General features: G+C 55.0%; 6 protein-coding genes across 6 annotated transcripts; 4 read left to right on the top strand and 2 right to left on the bottom strand.

The window, feature by feature from the left end:
- Positions 1 to 404: 404 nt before the first annotated feature.
- CDEST_08227 (Putative nitrogen regulatory protein areA, GATA) lies at positions 405 to 5699 on the bottom strand. Its single transcript, XM_062924386.1, has 4 exons — positions 5265 to 5699; positions 4028 to 5107; positions 3470 to 3872; positions 405 to 3225 (listed from the first exon to the last, which is right to left on the bottom strand). Exons 2-4 carry the CDS (start codon positions 4474 to 4476, stop codon positions 1192 to 1194), a joined length of 2886 nt encoding a protein of 961 aa, XP_062780437.1. The 5' UTR covers positions 4477 to 5107; positions 5265 to 5699; the 3' UTR covers positions 405 to 1191.
- Positions 5700 to 6967: 1268 nt separating this feature from the next.
- On the bottom strand, positions 6968 to 7290 carry CDEST_08226 (uncharacterized protein; the record flags this gene model as incomplete). Its single annotated transcript, XM_062924385.1, has 2 exons — positions 6968 to 7206; positions 7245 to 7290. The coding sequence occupies 2 exons, from the start codon at positions 7288 to 7290 to the stop codon at positions 6968 to 6970; spliced, it is 285 nt and encodes a 94-aa protein (XP_062780436.1).
- A 6036-nt stretch (positions 7291 to 13326) lies between these two features.
- Positions 13327 to 13545, top strand: CDEST_08225 (uncharacterized protein; the record flags this gene model as incomplete). The annotated part of the gene is made up of 1 exon (XM_062924384.1): positions 13327 to 13545. One exon carries the CDS (start codon positions 13327 to 13329, stop codon positions 13543 to 13545), a length of 219 nt encoding a protein of 72 aa, XP_062780435.1.
- A 274-nt stretch (positions 13546 to 13819) lies between these two features.
- CDEST_08224 (uncharacterized protein) lies at positions 13820 to 15554 on the top strand (the record flags this gene model as incomplete). The annotated part of the gene is made up of 1 exon (XM_062924383.1): positions 13820 to 15554. One exon carries the CDS (start codon positions 13820 to 13822, stop codon positions 14066 to 14068), a length of 249 nt encoding a protein of 82 aa, XP_062780434.1. The 3' UTR covers positions 14069 to 15554.
- A 2637-nt stretch (positions 15555 to 18191) lies between these two features.
- Positions 18192 to 19565, top strand: CDEST_08223 (Putative pirin domain, rmlC-like cupin domain superfamily, rmlC-like jelly roll). The gene has a single exon (XM_062924382.1). The coding sequence runs from the start codon at positions 18358 to 18360 to the stop codon at positions 19414 to 19416; it is 1059 nt and encodes a 352-aa protein (XP_062780433.1). The 5' UTR covers positions 18192 to 18357; the 3' UTR covers positions 19417 to 19565.
- A 544-nt stretch (positions 19566 to 20109) lies between these two features.
- Positions 20110 to 22190, top strand: CDEST_08222 (Putative essential protein Yae1). Its single transcript, XM_062924381.1, has 2 exons — positions 20110 to 21090; positions 21152 to 22190. The coding sequence occupies exon 1, from the start codon at positions 20212 to 20214 to the stop codon at positions 20902 to 20904; it is 693 nt and encodes a 230-aa protein (XP_062780432.1). The 5' UTR covers positions 20110 to 20211; the 3' UTR covers positions 20905 to 21090; positions 21152 to 22190.
- The last annotated feature ends 4 nt before the right edge of the window (positions 22191 to 22194 follow it).

Here is a 22194-nt window from a genome sequence, read left to right as displayed (position 1 = left end):
CCTTCAATGCCCAAGTTTCTACAACCCTTTCGAAAAGAAAACGGGCCCCAAACTTGTCCCGAAAGCTTTCAGCTGTGTCCCCCCCCGTGACGAGTGCGGTGTGCGGGAGAGCTCATGCAGGGAGACAACCCGGATCGGCCCCTCGCACCCAATGTCTCGCCCTCCCGGAATCTCGGGGCCTCCGAAGGTCCACCACGCCTTTACTATATGCTGACGGACATTTGCCGTCGTTCATACAAGGTGGAGTCCGGAAGGGTGACGCGGCGTCAAACCCACGCTTTCACCCCGGCGGTGGTAATCGACTGAATACCCTGCCTCACTTGCTCTGCTCCAAGCCATGTTACTTAAGATCAGTCCCAGCACAATTCCAAACTGTCCGACAGTCAACATATAAGGGAGACTTGGGTGAAGTACGAAGAGGTATCTTTATATCATCCGGGCGGGTACATAGCTCTAGTTGTAAAAACATTCAAAAGTGCTCCCAGTAGTCTCTCCCTTCGGTCGTGGAAAAAGGACAAAAGAGAAGGCCACGCACAACCGGTGCTCGTCGAGATCTCCGCTCTTGAACCATTTCAAAATAACAAGTTCGAACCGCCCCAAAAGTACAACGACGCCTCGGCAAAGTAACCATACGCTTCAATGTTGAACCAGCTGAATCCCCCTCATGCTCCAGGAATATCGCCACTCTTTAACAACGTTGTGAATCTCCTCAGCATCCAATCGTCTTCATCAAGCCACTCATTACTCGGCGCATTACGTCGTATTTCGCTGCTGGCAAAGGCTGGTTGGTCTTGTGGCCAGATGGACACAGAGAAACCCACGCAGTTCGCCAGCCACGATTGTAGGATATCGAGTAAACACATCAGGTCGCACTCCATTATCTTCCCATACATAGACGGCCCAAAAGCAAAAGACCGCCGCGCAAAGACCAACTTCGGGGTCATGGTGGTATCAAGCAGAATGTCGTAAAATCAACCCGTGAAATAATCCGTTCGCCCTGGCCAACTCAATTCAAGTCGTAAACGAGGCGCATCCCGGAATCGATTTATGGTCGAAAGGAAAACGGGAAGAGACCAAAAAAAAAAACAAAAAAAACCCCCAGTTGCTAAGATAGCTCCGCCAACAGCAAGCATAATGTGTCAAATCTTGCGAACGTGTCGGCGATCGACAAGAATGTGGTTCACAGGTGCCTCAGAGACTCATCGTGAGCCACTCCCATTCCTGTGGGCCCGAGGTTGGACCACCGGGATTCATCATCTGGCCATTCTGGCCGCCGGGCATCCCCATCATGCCTGTGCCCATCATGGGACGCTGAGTCATACCAAAGCCATTGGCCAAACCCAGTGAGCCAGCTGTCGGCATGCTAGCAAGACCTGTGGCGGATCCCAGCGATTTCGCAGCCTCGTTGGGAGAGCCCATAGACGTCTCGGGGCTGTCAACGTCCATGTTCGCAACGCCTTCGCTGCCGGTACTCTTGCTGTGACGACGCTGGCGCTTCGAGGAGCTAGAAGACGAGGATGTGCCGACATTACGAGCAAGAGCAGCAGCCCCAGGGCCGGGTGTGTTCTTAGGCGGGGCTGCAGCAATTGGCACAACCCCTTTCCCACCAGCAGCGGCGCCGGTAGACGAGCCGGTCCCGTAGCTTGTCGGCGTGCTGCCGGCGGTGTTGCCTCCCGACGCGGCACCGCTGGCAGGGCTCTCTCCCTCGTTGGCGCTGCTGGCCCGAGTGGCAGCAGGCGGGGTCGTGACGTGGTTGGCAGGAGTGGAGATGGCAAGCGTAGAGTTCTTGCGGGACCCTGGCCCAGACGCATGTGCTGTGGCGCTCTTCTTCGATCTCGTGCTCGTGCCGCCGACGGGTAAGCTCGCGCCCGAGCCACGGTTCCTCTTCTTGATGACATCCGTCTTCAAACTCAACGGCCGAACAACACCATGAAGTTTCAAGAACAGACCGCAAGCGTTGCAAAGGGGTTGACCCTCAGGGTTTCGTCGCCAAAGCGGCGTTGTCTGAGTAAAACAGTTTGTGCACGTCGTAGGTGCGCTTCCTTCCCCTTGGCTGCCCGCAGCCGCCTGCAGGTTGGTCGTGGAGCCCTGCTTCGAGCCAGGTGGGGATGAAGGCCGACTGGGGGCGACAGAGGAGTATCCAGACACGGTGCCGTTGTTCTCGGGTGGAGAGTTGGGCGTGGACTGTGCCATTCGATCAAATGGGTTTCCATTCCTTCCCAGATGTCCCGCAGGCGTCGAAGCCGTGCGTGGAACCTTGCCGCCTCTCCTGTCGGAGCCTTGCCTGAAGGACTGCGACCGCGGTAGGCTGCCGCCTTCCCAATCGTTGGTTTCGACGTAATCCGTCGTGGTACCACCAATGGTGACCTGCTTTCGGGGCGGACCACCAGGGTATCGTGCAGCCTGCGTACTGTACTGGCCTGGCAGGGTCGGATCCCAACCCAACGAGTTGCTGTCATCCATCGGACCAGGCGAAAAGTCCTGAGACATGACCAAGTTGCGGTCCGCAAAGGCACCACCATCCTCTTCGTCCGAGTCCGCGCCGAAGGTGAACATGCCTTCGTTGGGCATAGACATGCCAGGGGAGCGGACGGGGTGATCGGGCTGGAAGACTTGGGTCGGGTCGATGTGCCCAAAGGGGCTGGGCGCAGCGCTGAAGGCAGATACAGATTCGGCGGCGGGTGCTGATGCCGGGAACATGGGGTTTCCATTCTGTGTGTTGTACATGAACTGCCCGTTCATTTGATTTCCGATGCTCTGAGGGCCTTGCCGGAAAGACTGCTGTCTTTGGCTGCGCACGTCCATAGATCCAAAGTAGAACCCGTCGTTATCGGGCATGGGGTGCGGTGTCGACACAGTGGAATGATAAGCCGATCCCGGCGGGGAATAGAAATCCGACGGGTTCAAAGAGGAAGACTGAACCGAAGATGCATTGTAGGCGGTGGAGAAAGGGCCGTGGGATATCATGGGAGAGGAGGAAGGCGAGAAGGAGAAGTTCTGCTGGAAGGGGCCAGCAGACGTAATGATAGGGTCGTTCTCGATGTTGTAGGTGTCGAGAGGGAAGGGAACGCCCGCCTGATGCGAATTTTGCGACATGTTGGATCCGTTGGCGTTATCGAGCGAGTATTCGTGCAGCTCCGAGTCGGCATCCAAGTCATTGGTGGTTGTCGTTGTGCTGTTCACGGCGGGCACATGAGGAGAAAAGTCGGCCGGACGCTTACGGGTCTAGGTGCGAATGGGTGTCAGCACAGTGAAAGCAGAAAGGGCACTAATACGATGTCGGTGAAGCGCCCGGGGGGGTTACGCAAGATAGGAGGAAGCCCAAGAATAAGGCAGATGTCAAGTCAAGGTTGGGCGTGCCCAAAATCAAAAGAAAAAGAAAAAGAAAAACAGAACGACACAATAATTGGCATGTGTCTCGTCTGGCTGAGTTGCAGCAGGATGGGATACAAGGAAAAGGTCGGCTCACCCGTCGCTCGTCAATACTCGTTTTGCGGTGGTGCCGGGTAACGTAGTTGAATTCGTCATGGGTTCTCTGGTGATGGGGAGGGAAAGGGACGGATTGCGGGACAAATTGCTGCTGGAGGGCCGGATCTTTGCGCGATTTGATGGGAATGGCCGACGAGAAGGAAGAGTGCACCTGGTGTTGGCTCCTCTCCTCCAGCTTGTGTGGCAGAGGCGAAGGGTTCGTGACGGGCGTCGCAAGATTGTCGGAAAAGATAAAATCGTCGAGGTTCATGGGGTCTGAGTGGTTCACGTTCTGTTCCGACGACTTGCGCAACTGAGCAATGCCGCTGGGTGGGTTGGCACTGAACGTCGCAGCGGGCGTAGCGGCTGGCGGTGGTGCAGGCGCCGGCGCAGATCGAGCGAGCCTACATCATCCCACAGAGGTTAGCCGGGTCTTTTCTTCCCCTTCCCGGCATGGCACAGAAAAGAAAGGCGCTGACAGATGGTGCAAAAGGGGACAAAAATGAAGAAGAAAATGATTGTAGCGAAATAATGAACATGGACGGGTGAGATTCCTGACCTTGCTTTCTCCTCCTCTTGCTGTTTCCTACGCAGGTTGAAGGCCATCATTCTCCATGTTAGGTTCTCCATGCGCTGCTGGTTTGGCAGCATGTGCTTCGTCTTGCTGAAGAACTTCCACACCTGGGTCGCCAAAGGGTCCTCCCTCTGCAAGTCCTCAGGGCTCTTGTATGAGTCCATGGTCGCCTTCTGGAAGGGGGGGAAATCTGAGTTTTTCAGCAATTCGTCGTGCGCATCGGGGTACAGAGCCGCGGAGAGGTCGAGTCGTAGATCCCGGAGACCAGCGGGCAGGTCGCTGGGGCTAGCCTTGGAATGCGCCTGTGAATGAGATGTACCGCCGTAGTGGTCGTCAGGCCTTCGCGGGAAGCGAAAGTCGTGCTCTGTTGTCGTGGGATTCATCGATGTGAAGGGACTCCGAGTCGCAATGGGCGACACTGTGCTGGCAGCCATGTGAAAGCTGGCAAATGCTCTGGAAAAGAGGAATAGGTTTGTGCGTGGTGTATGTGTGTGTGAGAGGGAGAGTAAGAGAGAAGAAAGGAAGAAAAAAAGCTTCCTTGGGGAAAGTGAAGGTTTCGGATTCGGCGAGTCGAGGGTCACCAGAAGGGAATTTCCCCACGTTCGCCTGGCCTGCAGTTGTCTTGTCTACCGCCGCACTTGCACTCGACCTCCTCTTCTCTCGTCTCTGAGTGGGTGGCTGCTTGCCCGCCGACTCGGTCACCAAAATGTAAAGTACCTAGTCCGAACGGATACGCCACGAAGAGAGGCAGGGCGCTCGTGTAGGTAAACCAAACCCCGTATTCCTTGTGCACACCTGGTATTGATTTTGGTCTGTGTTCTTGGGTATGTGTTGGATGTACTGAGTGGAAAGAGGTTTATCAGGTAGTGTAGGTAGAAAGCTGAGATGAAGGACGAAGGTTTCGATGGCTGGGCTACCGACTCGATACAACTGGGGTTTTGATGAAGTAGGGGAGGGGTGTACAGACGGCGTGGAGGGGAAAACGGAAAGAAGTCATCGCACAGGTTGCGGCGTCGGGAGGGATCTCTTGTCGCGGGCGGGAGAGTGTGGAGGGCATTGCGTAGGCTATAGGCTGTAGGTAGACAAAGAACGGCTCTTGCGCGTCTTGGTGTTTGTCTCTCTCCCTCTCCCTCTGCCTGGTACGTAGTTGTGCCGTGCCTCGGACAGGGGCAGAGGGGGGGGGGGGGGGGGGGGGGAGAGAGGGGAGGGGAGGAGAGGAGACGTCGAGGAGTGGTGGGTGTGTGGGAGTTGGAGTTGGAGTGGGATTCAAGGTGGACCGAGAGTGGGACATCCATGGGTCGGGCCCGACCTGGCGCTCTCTTCTCTGCTCTAGCATCTACTCTGTAGGTACCTAGCCTTTGGGAACCTGCTGTGAAAGAGCTCGCTCACTCACTGCTTGTCTGGCTCACAAATGCAAAATGCGGGAGGTGGATGTGGATTTCACCGAACAGTCAGTCTCCGCACTTTTTGACTTGTGAGACTGCTTGCTGAAGAGCAGCCACTGGGCTGGCCATTTTGCCCGTCATCTCTGTCTCTAACGTTCCCCCCTCCCTCCCAATCCTGTCTCTGCGATGCCATGCCTGTTAGTACCTACCCAGAAGCCAGCGTTGAATGTACGATGTATAGCGAAGCTATGAAAGTGCTCCTGCTGCTCCTGCTTCCTCTGCTGCTACTGCAGCACACACACTGGACGACAGTGGGGGCACAGCCTAGAAATAGATGAGAGGGGGGGGGGGGGGGGGGTGTCTCTGTAGTGACCTAACCCTTTCCTGAGTCTGCTGCGAAAGCGCACGCTACCTAATTAGACTAGAGGCACCGCTGCCCACCTGGCGCCTCGGCCCCTCTCATCCTGAGTCCCTCTGGGGCCACTGGCCGATCCCAGCCTTCAGCGACTGCGGCCGACTGGTCGCCCCGGCCTGGAGGGCGAGCACATGGAAGGCTTCGGGAAGAGTGCTTAGCATTCACGAATCGTTGGAGAAACCAGCGTCTGGGCCCCCTTTGCTCTTGCAGTGCTGGCTCCTTCAGAACTGGGAATATCCCTCTTTCCATGCCATATACAATACCGCTACTTTGCATCCTCGATGCCTGTCGGACGCTTCTTCCGAGACACGCTGGGTTGGCCCACAGCGGCATTGCAACGAGGGCTGACATCTGATCCGAATCCCAACTTCTTTGCTCTCGATCGGAGAGTGCACAGGAGGAACCTACTACCCCGCCCATTGCCTCGCGTCCCAAGCAACCTACTCCCATCCGGTTACGGGGACAGCATAACTTCGTCAGCAGCCTGGCGACGACCGCACCGAAGGCTTGAACCGGGCCAGACTGGTCAGCCCAGACGTCGGAGAAGGTGTGGAGGCCACTAAAACCGAACGGTGGCAGCCCAAGGCACAAATTGGGGGGCCATGGAGCTGTCGGACTGTGGCCGGCCGGCCGGCATTCCTCTTGTCAGGATGTCTTCCTCGTTGCTTTCTCTCCGAGTAGCTTGGAACCCATGAAGAGCAGGTATGTTTCATTGATGATGACCTGAAAAAGCGCTCAATCTACTTTTACATCTGCTCCTACAGACGCCGAGCCCCGGCACACGCTTGCGCGTGCCGGTAATGGCTCCGTCGAGGGTCCAGTGAAGCCTCTTGTGTTGCATTCGCGAGCCCATTTCCAAGTGTACCAAGTTTCCTTCTCGGCCGGTCGTCCGAATGGCCGATCCCAAGAACTTGAGATGCTGACGGCGTCACTGGAGCCGAATGCCACTCATGGCTTATAACATGCCGCCGTCAGCCTCTAGAGGTTCCAGGTCAGAATTCAGGGTCCTGTCGAGGACATGGGGGGAAACTTGCGAGTTGCAACAAGCAAGGCACGGTCAGAAGCCCGCCCCCCACCAAATCCCCTCCCGGCAGAACTCCACTTGAAGACAACCTCAATCTCGCGCTAATAAGTAAAGGCACTGCTGCTGCCAGCCGCGGGCGGACGGCGGTCCCTCACCATGGTTAGACTGGTAGTGGCGGCGGCGGCAACAGCAACAGCGACGGTGACAGCGACAACTCGCGTGCCCGCATCGTCGTCGGTGGGACATTTACGCTGGATGACCGGGCTGTCGATGACCGACGAGTGGAACACGGCCCCAAGAGCTGAATCCGTCGTCGGTTCATCAGATCTTTGCCCATCCGCTTGTCAGGCCCCTCAAGTCGTGGCCCGCATTCCTCACCCGCATTGTTTTCGGGAATACGTGGTAATTGCTGTTTCTCACGCATGGTGAATGCTCATTTGGAACACGGAGCAGTCTTGATCGAAAAGCCATCTGTCGCCCTCAATCGTCGCAGGAAGCGGTACCCACCACCTCCATGCTACTCGGAGCCCCACAGAGAGGCAGAGTGAGAACGGCGCATGTTGCTAGGGTGTGCATTGGTTCAGGGCCCCAATATTCTTCACTGGCTCGTGTCTTCGAGGAAGGCTTGGATTGTGTCGCCCGCGAAGTACACATGTGCACTATATTTTGCGGTGAATGAGGAGAGAGGTAGGCATTACAACGTTGCGCTTCGGGCTGCCATTGGGGTGAGGGGATGATGTTGTTGCTGTCAGGCCTCACAAGTGGCAGTTTCCCCGAAGAGTAGGAGTTCGTGCCGGGTTGGGACAAGCTCATCCTGGTATGTTGGTGATTAGTGATGAATGTTGCGCCCGCCGAGACGTAGCGCCGAGGGTTGCTCTGTTGGTAGTAATAATGCTTGCATGATGAGTTTACAGGGAAGTGTAGATTGGAGGCTTCATCCCATCTTCAACACGGATCAGTTACTGGATTAATCCACGGGCATCCACCTACAAGCGAGCGAGAATTCGGGCGTACTTCGACCGTAGGAATCGTGCGTGGCTTGCGACCCTCTGAAGACCCGCCCACCGCGCTCTCGACCTGCCGGTGTTCTTGGGTCGTTGCCGCCAATCAAAAGCGTTTGCATGCAATAACTCTCGAAGCGATTGCATCTTGAAGTACTTGGTACCGCAACAGTAGCAGTATATTCGTAGATGGCTGGGCAGGTTGTCGAACGCCTAGAACAAGGCTTGCGGCCATCGAAAATGGGCTGGAATCGGCGGCAATGTCCGCCACCCCCCTGAACTGTGATCCCACGCTGCAGGTATGTGGGAGTCAACCATAGCCCGGCGGTTCCTTTTTGGAAGCGTCTTGTTCATTTTAGATGCGCAGCGTTGCTAAAGCACATGAGGCAAAACCCAAGCAAGGGTCGTCCGTTCCATATATACACGATGAAGCTTGGGTGGAGTTCAGGCGTGTGGCGGGCAGACCAAGACGTCGGCGGCAAGCCTCTTCCACCTCTTCCACCTCTTCTTCTTCTTCTCCTCCTGCCCCTCTCAGCGGATGCACACTGTGGATAAGGATCCGTCGCCGGTCCATGATGGTGACGATGGGTCTTTCGTCAGCCTTAGGCCTGGAGAGGAGGAGAGGGGAGATTATTTCGAAACTGCCGCTGGACTTGCGGACTCTGTAAGACTGTGACAGGGGATCGGGACAACGGTGGCACGGGCACGATGTGTCGACCTAGCTTGGCTGGCTGGCCCCCCACGCGGCAGGCAACGTCCGAGAGCAGCCGCTGGCAGTCATCCGATGACAGGCCGCTGCGGTATGTCAGACGCATCAATGTAGTGTACCTGATGCAGGTAGCGAAGAGGCACGGACCGGAGCAGAAACTAACTTGGCCGAAGCAAAGTGCGACTGGTCAAGGAGTGACTTTAGGCTAATAAGAGCCGCATGTGCTGTGAGATGTGTGTGGATGTTCAAAAAAAATAATAAATAAAAAGAAGAAAGAAGAGACTCTCGCGACAGGGACTGCTCAAACGCGGGCTCGAGGCTGAGGTAAGTCTGAACTGGGGGTTCGGAATGATACCGAGCTCTGGTTTGACGAGCGAAAGCGACGTCGGCGTCCTGGATCAACAGAAGAGGCCGAGGCACGACGAAAGTGGCTCACCAGCAGCAGGTGCATGATGTTGTTTGGGATCTCGACTGCACGCTGACGCAGGTCTGGTGCAGTTCGCGAGACTAGACCGACACTGGGAAACGGAGAGAGGGGCTTGGGGATGCAGACGTGAACGAGGCGCGGTGGCTCGGCTGCGGAGTGCGATGCAGACTCGCCAGACAGTCTTTGCGTCTGTTAGTCGACACGGCTGGAAGTTTGAGTTGACAAGTATCGAAGGCGAAGGCGAAGGTGAAGGTGCAACGATAATTGAGGGGTTAAGGGTTTCTGTTGCATGTGCAGGATACTACCATCTGCATGGCCCTCGCATTTCCTGGGTAGGTATCCGAGACCAATAGACCGGGCGGTTGGTTAGGTCGCTACCTACCTGAGGTGGGTAGGAAAATAATAGTTGCAGTCCATTTGGAGGGAAGCCGCATTGGAGAACGATTCCCCCACACAAGGCCATATATGGCAGGAACCCACAGGTTTGTTCGTTCCTTTCTGCCCTTTCCTGTACCCTTTTTTAATCGATACCACCCATCTACTAGGTAGGTTGTTACCCCCGCTCAGGAACCTTGTTTGATAATGAAAGGCGATGTCATAACGCTACGAGAAGGAAGAAGCGCGCCAGGGAAGGAGCAATCGTTACGACACACAGCCGGCGTTTGGAGCAAGCTCGTTCGCTCTTATGCCATTCAACTGTCCAAGTACTTTTCGAATCTTTCCTCGGTTGGTTTCTGGAATAGACGAGCAAGCTCATGACAATCCACATAAGAGAGAGAAAAAAGAAAGTCGCGGGCGTTAGTACCGCCACTGACGATGTTAAATTGACGCTGCTCCTCTCGGTAGGTACTTACTGTCTACCCTCTCTCTCCTTTCCATGCGGTATGTGTGGTCTTCTGCTGCACGGGAGGGATATATCAGATCAATGGCACACCTCACTCCATCAAGCACTGGGTAATCGACGACGGTCCTACGTAAGGTAGGTAGTAGTGTAGCGTAGACGCAGTTTCCGCTCCACTCGATGCCCCTACTGTCCCATCCCCGTACAGGTACACCACCTCCGACATCCATAGTTGCTCCTTACTGTTCACTCATCCAACATTTACGGGCCTGTTGCTCCTGTCGAGCCTCCCTGTCCCTCTTACCGGAAACTTTCCCGTCATCCAACCTCGTCGAACTCCCATGGTCGCTGTCCTATCTCGATATCAACCCCTACCCGCGCATCGGATGCTTCACCCTCTGCCAAAGCCGCCGCAAAACGAGGCATTTCGTGCCCAATACCCATCCATTCTACTGTAAACTGGCCTCTCGTCATCATCCGCCCAGAGTCCGCCCGGAGCAGCTCCGCGATTCCCTGCGCATGTTCCCTGTCCACTTTGAATCCCTTCGTGAGGCGTCACGAAAGAAACCCGGCACCCGATTCTCCATCCTTGCAATTGGTGAGCCAACCGTCGAAATCCAGTAGGGCCTCAGCAAAACACACGGCTCTTCCGGCCTTTCTTTACTCTTACGAGTCATTACACCGGCACCCATGGCACCAAGCGCAGGCCAGACATGGGCAAACTCCCCAGAACTCACACACTGCCTCGTGGCAAAGGGTCCCAGTGCGGGCATCTCCCTGGCTTCAGTTCGAGCCTGGCGGGCGCTCGCGACAAGGATTGTCGTCGGAGAATTGTTACTACGATTCAAGTCGCTGGGCGATTCCAACCCAAAATGTTCTACGATGTCCTCTCAGAAGCCGTCGCACGACCACCTCGCAGTATTTCCGTCGTCAAGATTGCACACTATTCTATCTGTACCGTCTGCGGACACTAGGACGTCACTGCTTGCATACGTCAGTCGACATCGCCCTCGCCCGCCATGTCAAGACGTGGGGACATGGCGCCCGCAACGTTGTCGTCAATGGCTCCGCGAACTTCATTTCACTCCCTTAGCCCGTCTGTAGCCCCAGCGTGCTCGCGCGCATTCGATTGTTTGATACGCTAGACTCATACTCAACGGCGACACTCGGCCCCATACTCGGTCTGCTCGAAGGCAAGGCCCTACGATTACGTGCGAATTCCTACCATGCCAAGATGCACCGGGGAGGATGCCGCCAAATAAACCGTGGGGCTTGTCACCGAAACGAAAACGACAGGTATCGAACTCTGTGGCAGGCTCGCATACCGTCCTCTAGAGCTCACGATGCGATATGCGCACTCCTCTGCCCAGTGAGCTGATATGTTTCATGCAAGACTGCGTTTGGCAGCTTTCAACTTTGCGACACTGCAGGCGCTCGAATTCATGACAAAATTTTGTTTGTCTGCTGTCGACCGCACGAGGTCCCATGCAGCCGCGAGCCATTCAGGGCTCTTGAATCTGTGCAGGGTACACTGTGCCGTGTCGCCCCCAATGAGCCGATTTCCACGGCAGCGACAACGGCACGCAGGGGCTCATGCATCCGACTACGCAGCTCTCTTCTCAACTCGGTTCAGCCCGCATCAACAGTGGAACTGCTGCCGAGAGCCTGCAAAGGCATGCATCGTCGAGTTGTTGCAGTGTTAGGGTTGAACCGATGAGGTGAATGTGCATCTTCTGCTTGTTCTTCCCGACTCCCGAGTCCCGCCCCGGTCTGTAAAGCGACTAGTCGATTTCCAGACCCTTTGGGCGGGTGAGCATACATCACAGCCGCCCCGGCCGATTCGTTACCACTTGTCGCACTAGAGTCCCAAGCCCAGGGTCCGACGAAAATGGAGCGGAACAGACTGTGGCTACCCAGCCTCCATGATCGGAGCATGCAAGACATGACCGGCGTCAGGCTCGAACCACATCCGTGGTGGCTCAGGGGACTTTGAGAGCGTTCGGGCGAGATGGCTCGACATCTCAATAGCATCCCGCATCGGCGTTGTCACCGTCGGGGCTCTGGCATGCCTCAGAAGGGATCAACAAGCTTTGTCCACCGCTAATTTCGTTTCGCTGCGGCGTCGCATTTCACTTAAGCGGACGCCAGCCTGGCATGTGATGCGACGGGCGAGCAGTGGGTGACATCGAAACCCTCGACCTTACTATACCACAGCAGACGCCAGGTTCTAGAACACTTGCGTGAAAAGCGACGAGGCCGTACAGCGCTGACGCCCGTTGCGTTGTGAGAAAGGGGTCGGCTTCGATGATGTGCATGAATGACCTCAACAGGAGGACCCACGACTGCGATGCTTCACACAAAACAACGCGCACACACGCACACATACATACGCAGAGGAAGGCGCACATGGCACGCTGGCAGTCGGCTTCTAGCCGGTATCGCAATACAGCACATAAACAGTCGCATCCCCGTAGACCACTTGACCAGCCGCCATCTGCGATTTTCCAACTTCCAAGAATACCCGGTTTTCGTATGCGAGTACGACTCCGTTAGCCTTCTCGAACACCATGTCGGGGCAGGACAGATGTGCCTCCGCTAACACCGGCGCAATGTATTCGTACTTGTAGTGTTATTGTGGATGGCGGTGAGTCGGGGAGTGGGCTCCAGAGTCCACGGCAACGCCCCCCATGTTGGCCAGAGACGCATGGAGAGAACTGGCACGAGTCGACTGCGCTAGGATGATAACGACTTCCTTGACTTGCTTTCTTGGAATCCCTGCAGCTCCCAATCAAGAGAGAGAGAGAGCGGAGGAAAGTCAGCGTTTCGTTCGAGGACCAGTCAATTGCCGCCTATTGGCCTGGCTGGCGTCTCTTATCGAGTCCTTCCCCCCACATGGATATTTTAGAGCCCGGCAATCTCGGTCAAATTGCGTGCCCCCCACCACCGGCGTCAATCTGCGGGACTTGTTTCTGTGTGCTCTTTGCAGCGATGTTGCTGATGACAGAAGCCAACCAAACGGCTCTCGATTGTCATCCAGACAAAGACAGGCTGGCGGTTCTCGGCCGAGGCCCGGTTGTCAACGAAAGCGATGCGGGATAATCTTGTTGCGTCTCCTTCCGCCCGTGCATCGGATCTGTTCTCGTCTGTTCTCATTCTAGGAACCGTCGGGAAAAGTCGGCCGACGGCCCCAGATGGTTGCTGCTGATCCCTAGTGTCGGATATAATCTGCCATGATTTCGGTGGAACAAAGGGCGAAGAAGAGGATGTGGCCGATCACGTCTGAAAAGGGGTGCTTGCGCCGTGAAACCACCACACCCTCCTCGACTGAGCCGGTCAGGCATAAACGTGCCCCGCGTGGGGGTTCGGCTCAACCTTGGCTGAGCCAAACTGGGCAAGGAGCATGCCAGCTGCGGCCTGTGGTGTGGCGTTTGGCAACTTGGTTGTACAGGAGGGTGATCAACCCGCGAGATCACCAGTTCGTTATGCTGACTGAAGCCACGGCTTCGGTGTCCCAGTCACCGGTTTCCTCCACCATGACGCTTGACGTGGGTTGCGCGACTACCTGGCAGCAAGGAGGGACGGCCAGTCGTAGAGGCGTTCAGAGGGTTCAGTGGGCGGAGAGTGACAGGTCATCTCACTTTTTAGGAGCCGCGAGTGCTGCTGGGCTTTTTCGTGTATGTGTGTCGGCCATTTCGAGGTGACCAGATGGACGTCCGCTGGCAAGTTGCCCGAGGTTCGGGTGACTGTGTTGAAAGTGCTCGAAGGTCGCTCGAGTTGACCTTGTTCGGTAGAGTGCGTGCATAAGTAGGTAGGTAGGAAAGGAAGGATTGGGGGGCGCTCCTTATAAGTCTACTCTTATCTCGTGGTTTCGCAAACTCATCAAGGTATACTCCGTAGCATTGTAGGTTTGGCACAAAGACTTGCTCGAATAAGGCAGCTGACTCCTTTTTTGCACCATTTGTCTAGTAAATTGCGATGCCATGCCGCCAGAGATCGGCTTGTGTGCGCAATCGTCTCCCTGTCGTGGTATCGCTGCTGGCCGCCTACGGATACTTGGTACCTACCACTATCTCTCTTTATCCGGCCACTTATCTGGACTTGATCTGTGTTTCTCCTCGGACCTGCCCAATCCGCCAGGAAAACAGGAGAAGAGAGAGAGGTGTACCAGGAAATCGGCAAACACCAGCCCTACATAATTGGCCTGCCCGTCCACCCGTATCTTGATTGCACAGTCTGAATCCCCCCTTATCTACCTCTTACCTGTGTATCCGTACCGACTTTTGGGGTGCTCTGCGTGCTTAACCCCGGTTGCCGTTCTCCTCGTCGTCGCAGCCCCCAGGGCGGTTGGTTGGTTTTTTGTGCGCGCGTACCTCGAGATAACCTCGCGTCTCCCGCTCACACATTTACTCCGTGCATCGACGCGTATGTATGGTCCAACATGGTACTAGTGCACTTTGTGAACATTGGCACTGGGCAGTTTGCTGCGGGTTTGTCTGCTTCTTTATCTTCTGTCGCCTGTATCCGTACACACATGCCTTACCTTCGTCGGGCGGGAGCGTGTTTCAAAGTGACCTTCTTATCTGGTCGATGATGGGCCTGACCCGTCTGGGGTCGAGGCAGACGAAATGATCGGTTAATCCTCCCTTATCTTTTCTCCAGATTTGTTTTATATTCTATTCTTATTCGCTTCCCCGGATATCGTCTTCCGGCAAGTTTGAGATACGTTTAGGAGATATAGAGGCCATCGGCTGCTGCTTACTCCCTTCACACTTTCCCGCCTACCAAGTTCGAGCTCTCATTCTACGCGGCCTGCCGATCCGAAGGCCTTCCAACCGCCCCGAAAGCGGATGCCCTCCCGACATTACGAATCGATACACCGCTTGATGGGGAAGAAAAATGTCTCTTACGTCCTGTGATACGAAACCTGTCTTGTCCGGCATGACGAACTCGGGCTGGGATGCCTAAGGGGGAACGAATCAGCGTGGACGCAGCTAGTCATAGGAGGGAGGCATAGTCGGCAGACATTTTCGACATCACGGGAACCGAGGTCCCCTCTGTACTATTCTGGCCCTGGATACAGACGACGACCATTGGCAATTGTTGATTCAGCTATCGCGAGTTATGCGAAGCCCTCCGATTCTACGAATGATACACTGGGAATACGGGTGCGGTTTGGACAGCCTGGCTTAGTCGGAGGCCCAGTCTAAGCGAGGAAGACGGACTTCCATGATCAACAACTCCTGTTCTCGACTGGTCTTTTCGACGACCCGGGCGAGGTCCCAAATATTGTATCGGTCATGGCACTACTGCACTGGGCTCATGTAACGCCCATGATATTCTACGGGTGATATCGAGTCCTTGGTGCGGGCTATGGTGAGACGCTGCGCTTACTTGCTTTACACGCGGACTAAACACACGCGTAATATGCAGGACCGTCTTTCGACCACGCAATGGACCCAACAGGACGTAAATCCCATCGCAAGTTCCCATCCGGAAACGATGCAGACCCCGGGATCGATACAATGTGATGCGACACCAGACCTCGCCATCTTCACAATCATGTCCCCCTCCCTTCGAATCTCTTTGCAAGTTGGACAGTATCTATCGACGGAACGACCCTTGCCGAGCCTGACCCTCTCTACCCTGCTTGGTGGAATGTCGACCCTTCGTCCGTGGCTTTTCGCATGATCCCTTTGGACTGTTGACTAACTGGTCAAACTGCTATGCGGGAAGGACTCAGGAGTTCCATCAATAGTCTCCAAGTATGTGATGATGGAATACCTCGCCGAAGGCAGGTTTTGGGGGCTAGCAATTGTTGCTCCTGCGTAGCAAGAACACCATCACTTGGACACTTTGTATGCAGCAGCACGATACTTTCAAAGGCCGCTCAGTTCCGGGCGCCGATGTACATTGAACGAAGCCTCGCGAACCGATTATGAGGTCAGGTTCGTGGTGTTTCATCTCCAATACAAAAGAGTCCGCCCTGGCGACGGCCCCTCGGTCAGTAATTGACCTGAACACGCAACACTCCAAATCGAATCAGCAACGTTCAAAGAGCGCTCAGGTCTTCAGAAGCGCTAAAGGGTAAAGAATAGCTTGACCTTCGTCATAGCCACAAAGAGCTGTTCCTCCGTCGAGCGGAAAGGGTAAAAACGTAGGTGGCATTGTGGGATTTCCAAATAAGGGGATGGATGGACTTCATCGCCACTCTTATACTGGGTGACAAGGTATGGTCCCGACATTCAAGAGAAGGGTATCGGTAGATCAGATAGATCAGGCAGTCCGTGCCTCTCGGGACAGCGAATCTGACGATGTTTATCAAGCCAGCCCCTTTCGAAATGTGCATTGAAGGCTGTCGTTGTATGGCGGGGGGCCCAATGTTGCCCGCAACCCGGCACAGGGCCAACTTGGATCAGGAGGCGAAGGCGGGGGCATGAACACTCGTAGACGTTTTTCGTCCTCTAACAACCCTCTACATCCAGATACAAAGCTGCGTCGGCGGCAGACGTGTGGATACGGCGCGACCAAGGTGACTCGTACTCTCGCGAGACAAGGGTGAGTAACGCCCACGCTCGCCACGACACAAGCAAAGGACTATCGGCCAAGCCCTGGCGCTTTCGACGAATTTGGCTGCCAAAGCCTGTGAGCCGATTCTCGAGATATTGGGGGTCGGTTTGGGGACACACAATGCGGGCACACGCACCCAGGTTCTGTCTTCGGCTTCTTATCCTGTATATAGTCCAGCTGAGTTGAGTTAGGACTGAAGCAGTCGACGCCTCCATGTGTTCTATAGAAACCTAATACAACGGGCATAGACTCCATTCCTCAGGACTCTGATACGTCGTTGCGCAGTAAGTATATGGACAATGCAACATCCCCAGTCTATTCGCACTTTTCAGCGTCCACACCTCCCGTTACTTGGATACGATACGATTCAACATAGTTTCGGCAGTCGCCGACAGCTATCAAGCTTGCGCCTCGTGGATGAGGCTCTCGACTAGAAGCCCCGTGAGATGCTAGACAAATGTGACAGAGGAGATGTTTTTCGAAACAGCCATACGCAGTAGAGTGGGTATAATATCACTTTCGGTGCAGCCGCGGCTATGAATGGTTTCGTTCTGGCAGCTTTCACAGTGACAAGGCTGTGTTTGGGTCTCGTTTGAGGTGAGCAAAGTCGGCAATAAAATTGAAACAACACGTAGAACGAGCTATACAAGCCCCCACAGACATGGCTGTACCATTGTTATAGCCCACACCGATCAAATGACCAGTTCAGATATGATGTTGTGTGGGTTATTCCCCCGGCTCTCTCCCAAGCCCCGAGTACACCAGAAACATAGACTACCAAATTGACAACTATGCGCTTGAGCTTGTGTTGGGAAACGTCAACACTGCCGAATTCTACCCCGTCCGGCAGAGCGGTAATGTGCCAGTCCCAGTACGAGACTTCAGCAACTGAGTGAAGTGGACGGAAGCAACGGAAAAGGTTCGAGATCGCGAAGCCGAGGTTTTTTTTTCTGCAGACTGTATCATCGAAAGAGAAGGAAGGCAGGAAGAGGTTGGCAGAGAAACTGAGGAAAGACTGCCATGTTTTTGGAGCCTTCAACTTTCAGGTGCTCCTAGTCAAAAAGTTTTGGCAGTTCGTATCACGATGACTGTCAAGTGGCTCAAGCATGTCGAGAAATCTCCTCCAATATCCATATTCGAGACAATCATTTCGGGCATCAATGGACATCAAATAAATTGTTCGACATTGTCTACTATTCGTATCCGCGTATAACATAGATCGTCATGATCATACGGACGCTTGCAGACTTCGTCTTAGCATATCTTTTCAGAAGGAGGGTTAATTTAATTGCAGTTTGTATCGCCAATGGCTCATCATTTCCCTTCTAACCAGGCAATGAATCGTCTGAGTAACCAACCACATCTTCCTGTGCACTTGAAGAAGCCGATAAGCAATAGTTGGAGTCCACTAGGGATAGATAGACCTTTGCGGATGACATCCAACAAAATGTAATCGACGTAGGGAACACATAAAAATCGTGAGACTTCCTAAGAACGAGTGTCGGGTGCGAAGGTTGCACCGTTTCTGGTTGGAGTTGGGTTGGCTTCCGGTTCACGGCCGAACGTGCCCCGGGCCTCGGGCTAGACCATTGCGTCTCACCCCCTGCATCCGGTGGCCCCATCTCGTCAGGGTGGGGCCGAACATGCGGGGCCACGTTCTCGAGGCTGTCAGCATGAATAATCCAATCCTAAGCAGCCCATATGTGAAGAAACCGGCCAGTCATCGGCCGTGGCAACGCCCCCATTGGGTAACCGCCTAGACACCCTCACTGGGGGCATGTGTAAGACCCTTACACTAGTCTCCTGCGCCCGGCGATGACAACATATAAGCTCCCATGTGAGATTTGCAAATGCTTAACAACGATCTCCAACCAAATTCACGCTGATTCTCGATCATCCCAGTTTTTTTTCCGTCGGTTCGAGAGAACCTCGAGCTTCAAGTATATATGCCTCGCATCGCAACCCTTACTGCGATTTTCGCCATCTTCGTTTCTATCATCATCTTCAACACACAGCTCAAGAGTTTCTTCACAGATATCACTTCTTCCCTCGTCAACACCAACGCAACGAACACCACAACTCAAACCACAGCTCCAAACTCGCTGGATTCGCTTGGCTCGCCCATGCTCAACTCAGTCAAGAACACAATGTCCAAGACTCTCCACCACGCCAAGATCACGCCGCACCGGAGCGCCACCCGGGGCCACGCGGACCACGGCTGGCTCAACACCTACCACAGCTTTTCGTTCGCCAACTGGTACGACCCGCGCTTCAACAGCTTTGGCGCGCTGCGCGTGCTCAACGAGGACCGCGTCAAGGCTAACTCGGGCTTCCCGACGCACCCGCACCGCGACTTTGAGATCTTCAGCTACATCCTGTCGGGCGAGCTGACGCACCGCGATTCGATGCTGCAAAAGGGCGCCGAGGGCGGCCAGAGCGACAAGTTCTACCGCATGCACCGCGGTGACGTCCAGTTCACCACGGGCGGCACGGGCATCGCGCACTCGGAGATGAACGAGCACAGCAGGGACACGGTACATTTCCTCCAGATCTGGGCGATCCCGTGGAAGCGCGGCCTGCCGCCAACCTACCACACGCAACACTTCCCCGAGGAGGACAAGCGCAAGGGCTTCGTCACGATCCTCTCCCCGCTGAAAGCCGGGCCCGAGGCCACGGCGGCCGAGGAGAAGGCGGCGGAGCCGTCGATCCCGGGCACGATCCCTATCCACGCCGACTTCGTCATGGGCGCGGGTATTATCGAGCCAAACGCCGTGTTTGAGTGGAGTGTCGGCGCCAAGGTCACGGAGCAGACGAAGCGCAAGGTCTTTGTCCACCTACCGATGACCAAGAACGGCAAGGCCAAAATCCGGATCGACGGCCGCGATGACGCCGTCCTGTCCGAGGGAGACGGCGCGTTCGTCGACGTCGTCAACGCCGGGGACAAGTTGAGCGTCGAGAGCGTCGGCGAGGCCGAGGCCGAAGTTGTTGTTCTGGACACAGCATAAAGGAGAAAAAAAGAGTACCATGTACACAATGAAAAGGGTTTCAATTGGGAGCGACTCGGAATATCCATACATACCACTTTGACTTCAGAATTGACTTTGTTAGACTATGAACCTTGTTCTTGTTTCCAACTTCATACGAGTGAAGCACTGAGACAGAAGGATCAAGCAAATCCCAGAGACGGACCTGGGCCAAATCTGGTAATGATCCTGAAAACGTTTAAAAGCATCGTAAGAAGGTATCACCTTCACTGAGTCTTGAAAGCAGCGGAATAAGTTGAGAATTTGTTGTTGTGTGAATTGCTTAGTCTGGTCATGGGTTGCTGCTAAAAGCGTCTGCGATTTGCCTACTATGTGTATCAACGACAGGCCAGTGACACGGTGGTAATACAAGTGAGCTGAGTTTGGAACGAAAGGATTTATAAGTAACAATTAGAAAGCGCACAGAAATGAGCGAGCGTGTTTCAATGTCGTGGATGAATGTTGCTAGGAGTATTAAGTGAAGGATACCAGTTCGAAGTTGGTGAGTGACATGCTGAATAATGATGGAGGGGACTGTGTGGAGATTTCTTTGACACGGTAAAAGCCGTTGAGTCTGATGTGCATTCTTCACAGTACGCATTCCGAAAAGTACGTGTGCGGGGGGCTGCTTGCTTGACAAATCGTGCAATTTTTCAGAGTTTGTCACTCATCAGACTTCTTCACCACCACTTGGAAACCTCACCGCCACCGAAACGTTACCCCTTGCCGAGAAGATCGCGGCACGGATTTCCAAGTACAACCACGCCAGCTCTCATCATGCATCTCCAGCCCATCGACAATACCGAAATTGAGCCCTTCACCAGCGCCATGGACTCCGACCCACGCATCACTATTATGCCGGACGAACAAGAGACTTTTGATGATGTCTGGGGCTCCGAGCCTGGTTCGCCGACTAACGTGGCCCAGGGCGCGCCCACAGGAACCCACCCTGGCGACATTCCAAGACTCCAGGCCGAGCATACCACCGCCGGTTACCGAGAGGGCGTCACCTTGGCCAAGGCCCAGAGCATCCAAACGGGTTTCGACGAGGGCTTCAGCTTGGGAGCCGAGATCGGGGCCCTCGCCGGTCAGGTTGTGGGCGTCCTCGAGGGAATCGCCGCCGCCCTGGACGGTCAAGATGAGGCCATCGCGAAGGCTGCGCGGAAGTCTTCAGACGACGCTAAGGCCGAGCTGAAGACGGACTCCATCTTCACCCCCGCGTTCTGGAACAACGACGGGACTTGGAAGTTCGACGTCGACGAGCACGCGGGTGACGAGATCCTCTTCTCCGACGTGGCGCGCGCTCACCCGCTCATTCAGAAATGGACAAAGATCGCAGATGCCGAGATTGAGCGGTGGCGCATCACTCTTGATGCCATCGGCGATGCGCCGGAGCACGAGAGACAGCCGAGCCCGGAACGGGCCCCGAGCTCCGCGACACCGCAGACGAAGAAACCTTTGGATTGGTGAAGTCTTCTCAGCTAGTTACTTCTCTAGAGGGCACACTGCAGCACGTGCACCCAGCACGACCAAGTTTCCATCAAGCCTTTACGCCACTCGAGGCCACGAGCTGAGCTGGCCCCCTCGCAAGAGATGTCATTCGCAGTGCCGAAAGTCTTACTTTAAAAGTGAGCAGGAGCCATCATCGGTTTCCCAGTAAGTTGCCATATTAAACGGGCTCTGCCGGGTGGAGACTGGGTATGCTAACTCGACGTAGAACAAAGTGCATTAATATTACGAAGTGTTATTACTCGGACTATATTGGGTTTCCCCGGGAGGGAGATCCACGGTCCTTGTTAGGGCAGAGCCAAAACCGGGCTTGTAGGCACTTTGCAGGATGTTGTCCCCCTTGTTGACGGGCTGTGGTGAGTGAGAGGGACTGAAGCCGAGCCATAACTTCGTCGACGGCCATGTGGCTTTCCTTACGCTTCACCACGAAGCGAGCCACTCACACCGGCCGGCTGCCTCGTAACACTTCCTACTTTTGAACAGGATGACTTACGGGAAGCGGCCCGTGAGGCGATTCGGCTGAGCCAAGAGGAACATGTTTAGACGAAGTGCGGTTATATCGCCTGTCAACTCAGTCAGCTCAACACTGGCATGGAAGTGATGCATTTCCTAAGGTGTCGTCAACAAAATTCATGAAGACTTTGCGTTATCCAGTCCCCCAGCATAAAGGAGACATGGCATGAATACCATAACGTCATGAAATTGCCCGCCACCACCGTCACTGAGTATCTTGGGTGGACGTATCTTAAGCGCAATTCCACAACGTCCCAACAGTTCCACCGCCACGCTTCAGCTCGGAGACATGAGAAATCTGCCGCGAAGAGAGGCCACCAATTATTCTCCCATCTCCTCGTCAAAACCATCCCATCACCATCTAGTTGGCCCAAAGCCAAGCCTCGTTTCTCCACACACACACACACACACGCGCGCGCGCGCGCTCACTCGGAGTTTGCGAAGCGCAAGGTGACAACCAACCTGCCCCTGATGCTTTGACTTTGGAAATTGCACAAATTCATGGGCGAGGGGGTCATGGTGTTTCGAAAGTTCGGATGATGGGCTGTGCTGCCTCACCACTGGAGGGGTCAGCCCATCTCGTGGCCGAAGTCTCTTTAAGCTCAACACCATCAGTGCCGAATCCTCCAGGGACCCCCGCCGTCGAAGCGTAGTAAAGAGCCGGAAGAGCGCCTCCCTCCTAGTCGTCGGATGAGGTGACATCGCTGGCCCCTCTTGTTGTGTCTTGGATGCCCCGGT

Source organism: Colletotrichum destructivum, chromosome 5, assembly GCF_034447905.1.
Source record: "Colletotrichum destructivum chromosome 5, complete sequence".
Classification (NCBI taxonomy): Eukaryota; Fungi; Ascomycota; class Sordariomycetes; order Glomerellales; family Glomerellaceae; genus Colletotrichum; species Colletotrichum destructivum.
The sequence above is the reverse complement of the archived record's forward strand: the minus strand, read 5'-3'. Positions and strand labels throughout refer to the sequence as shown.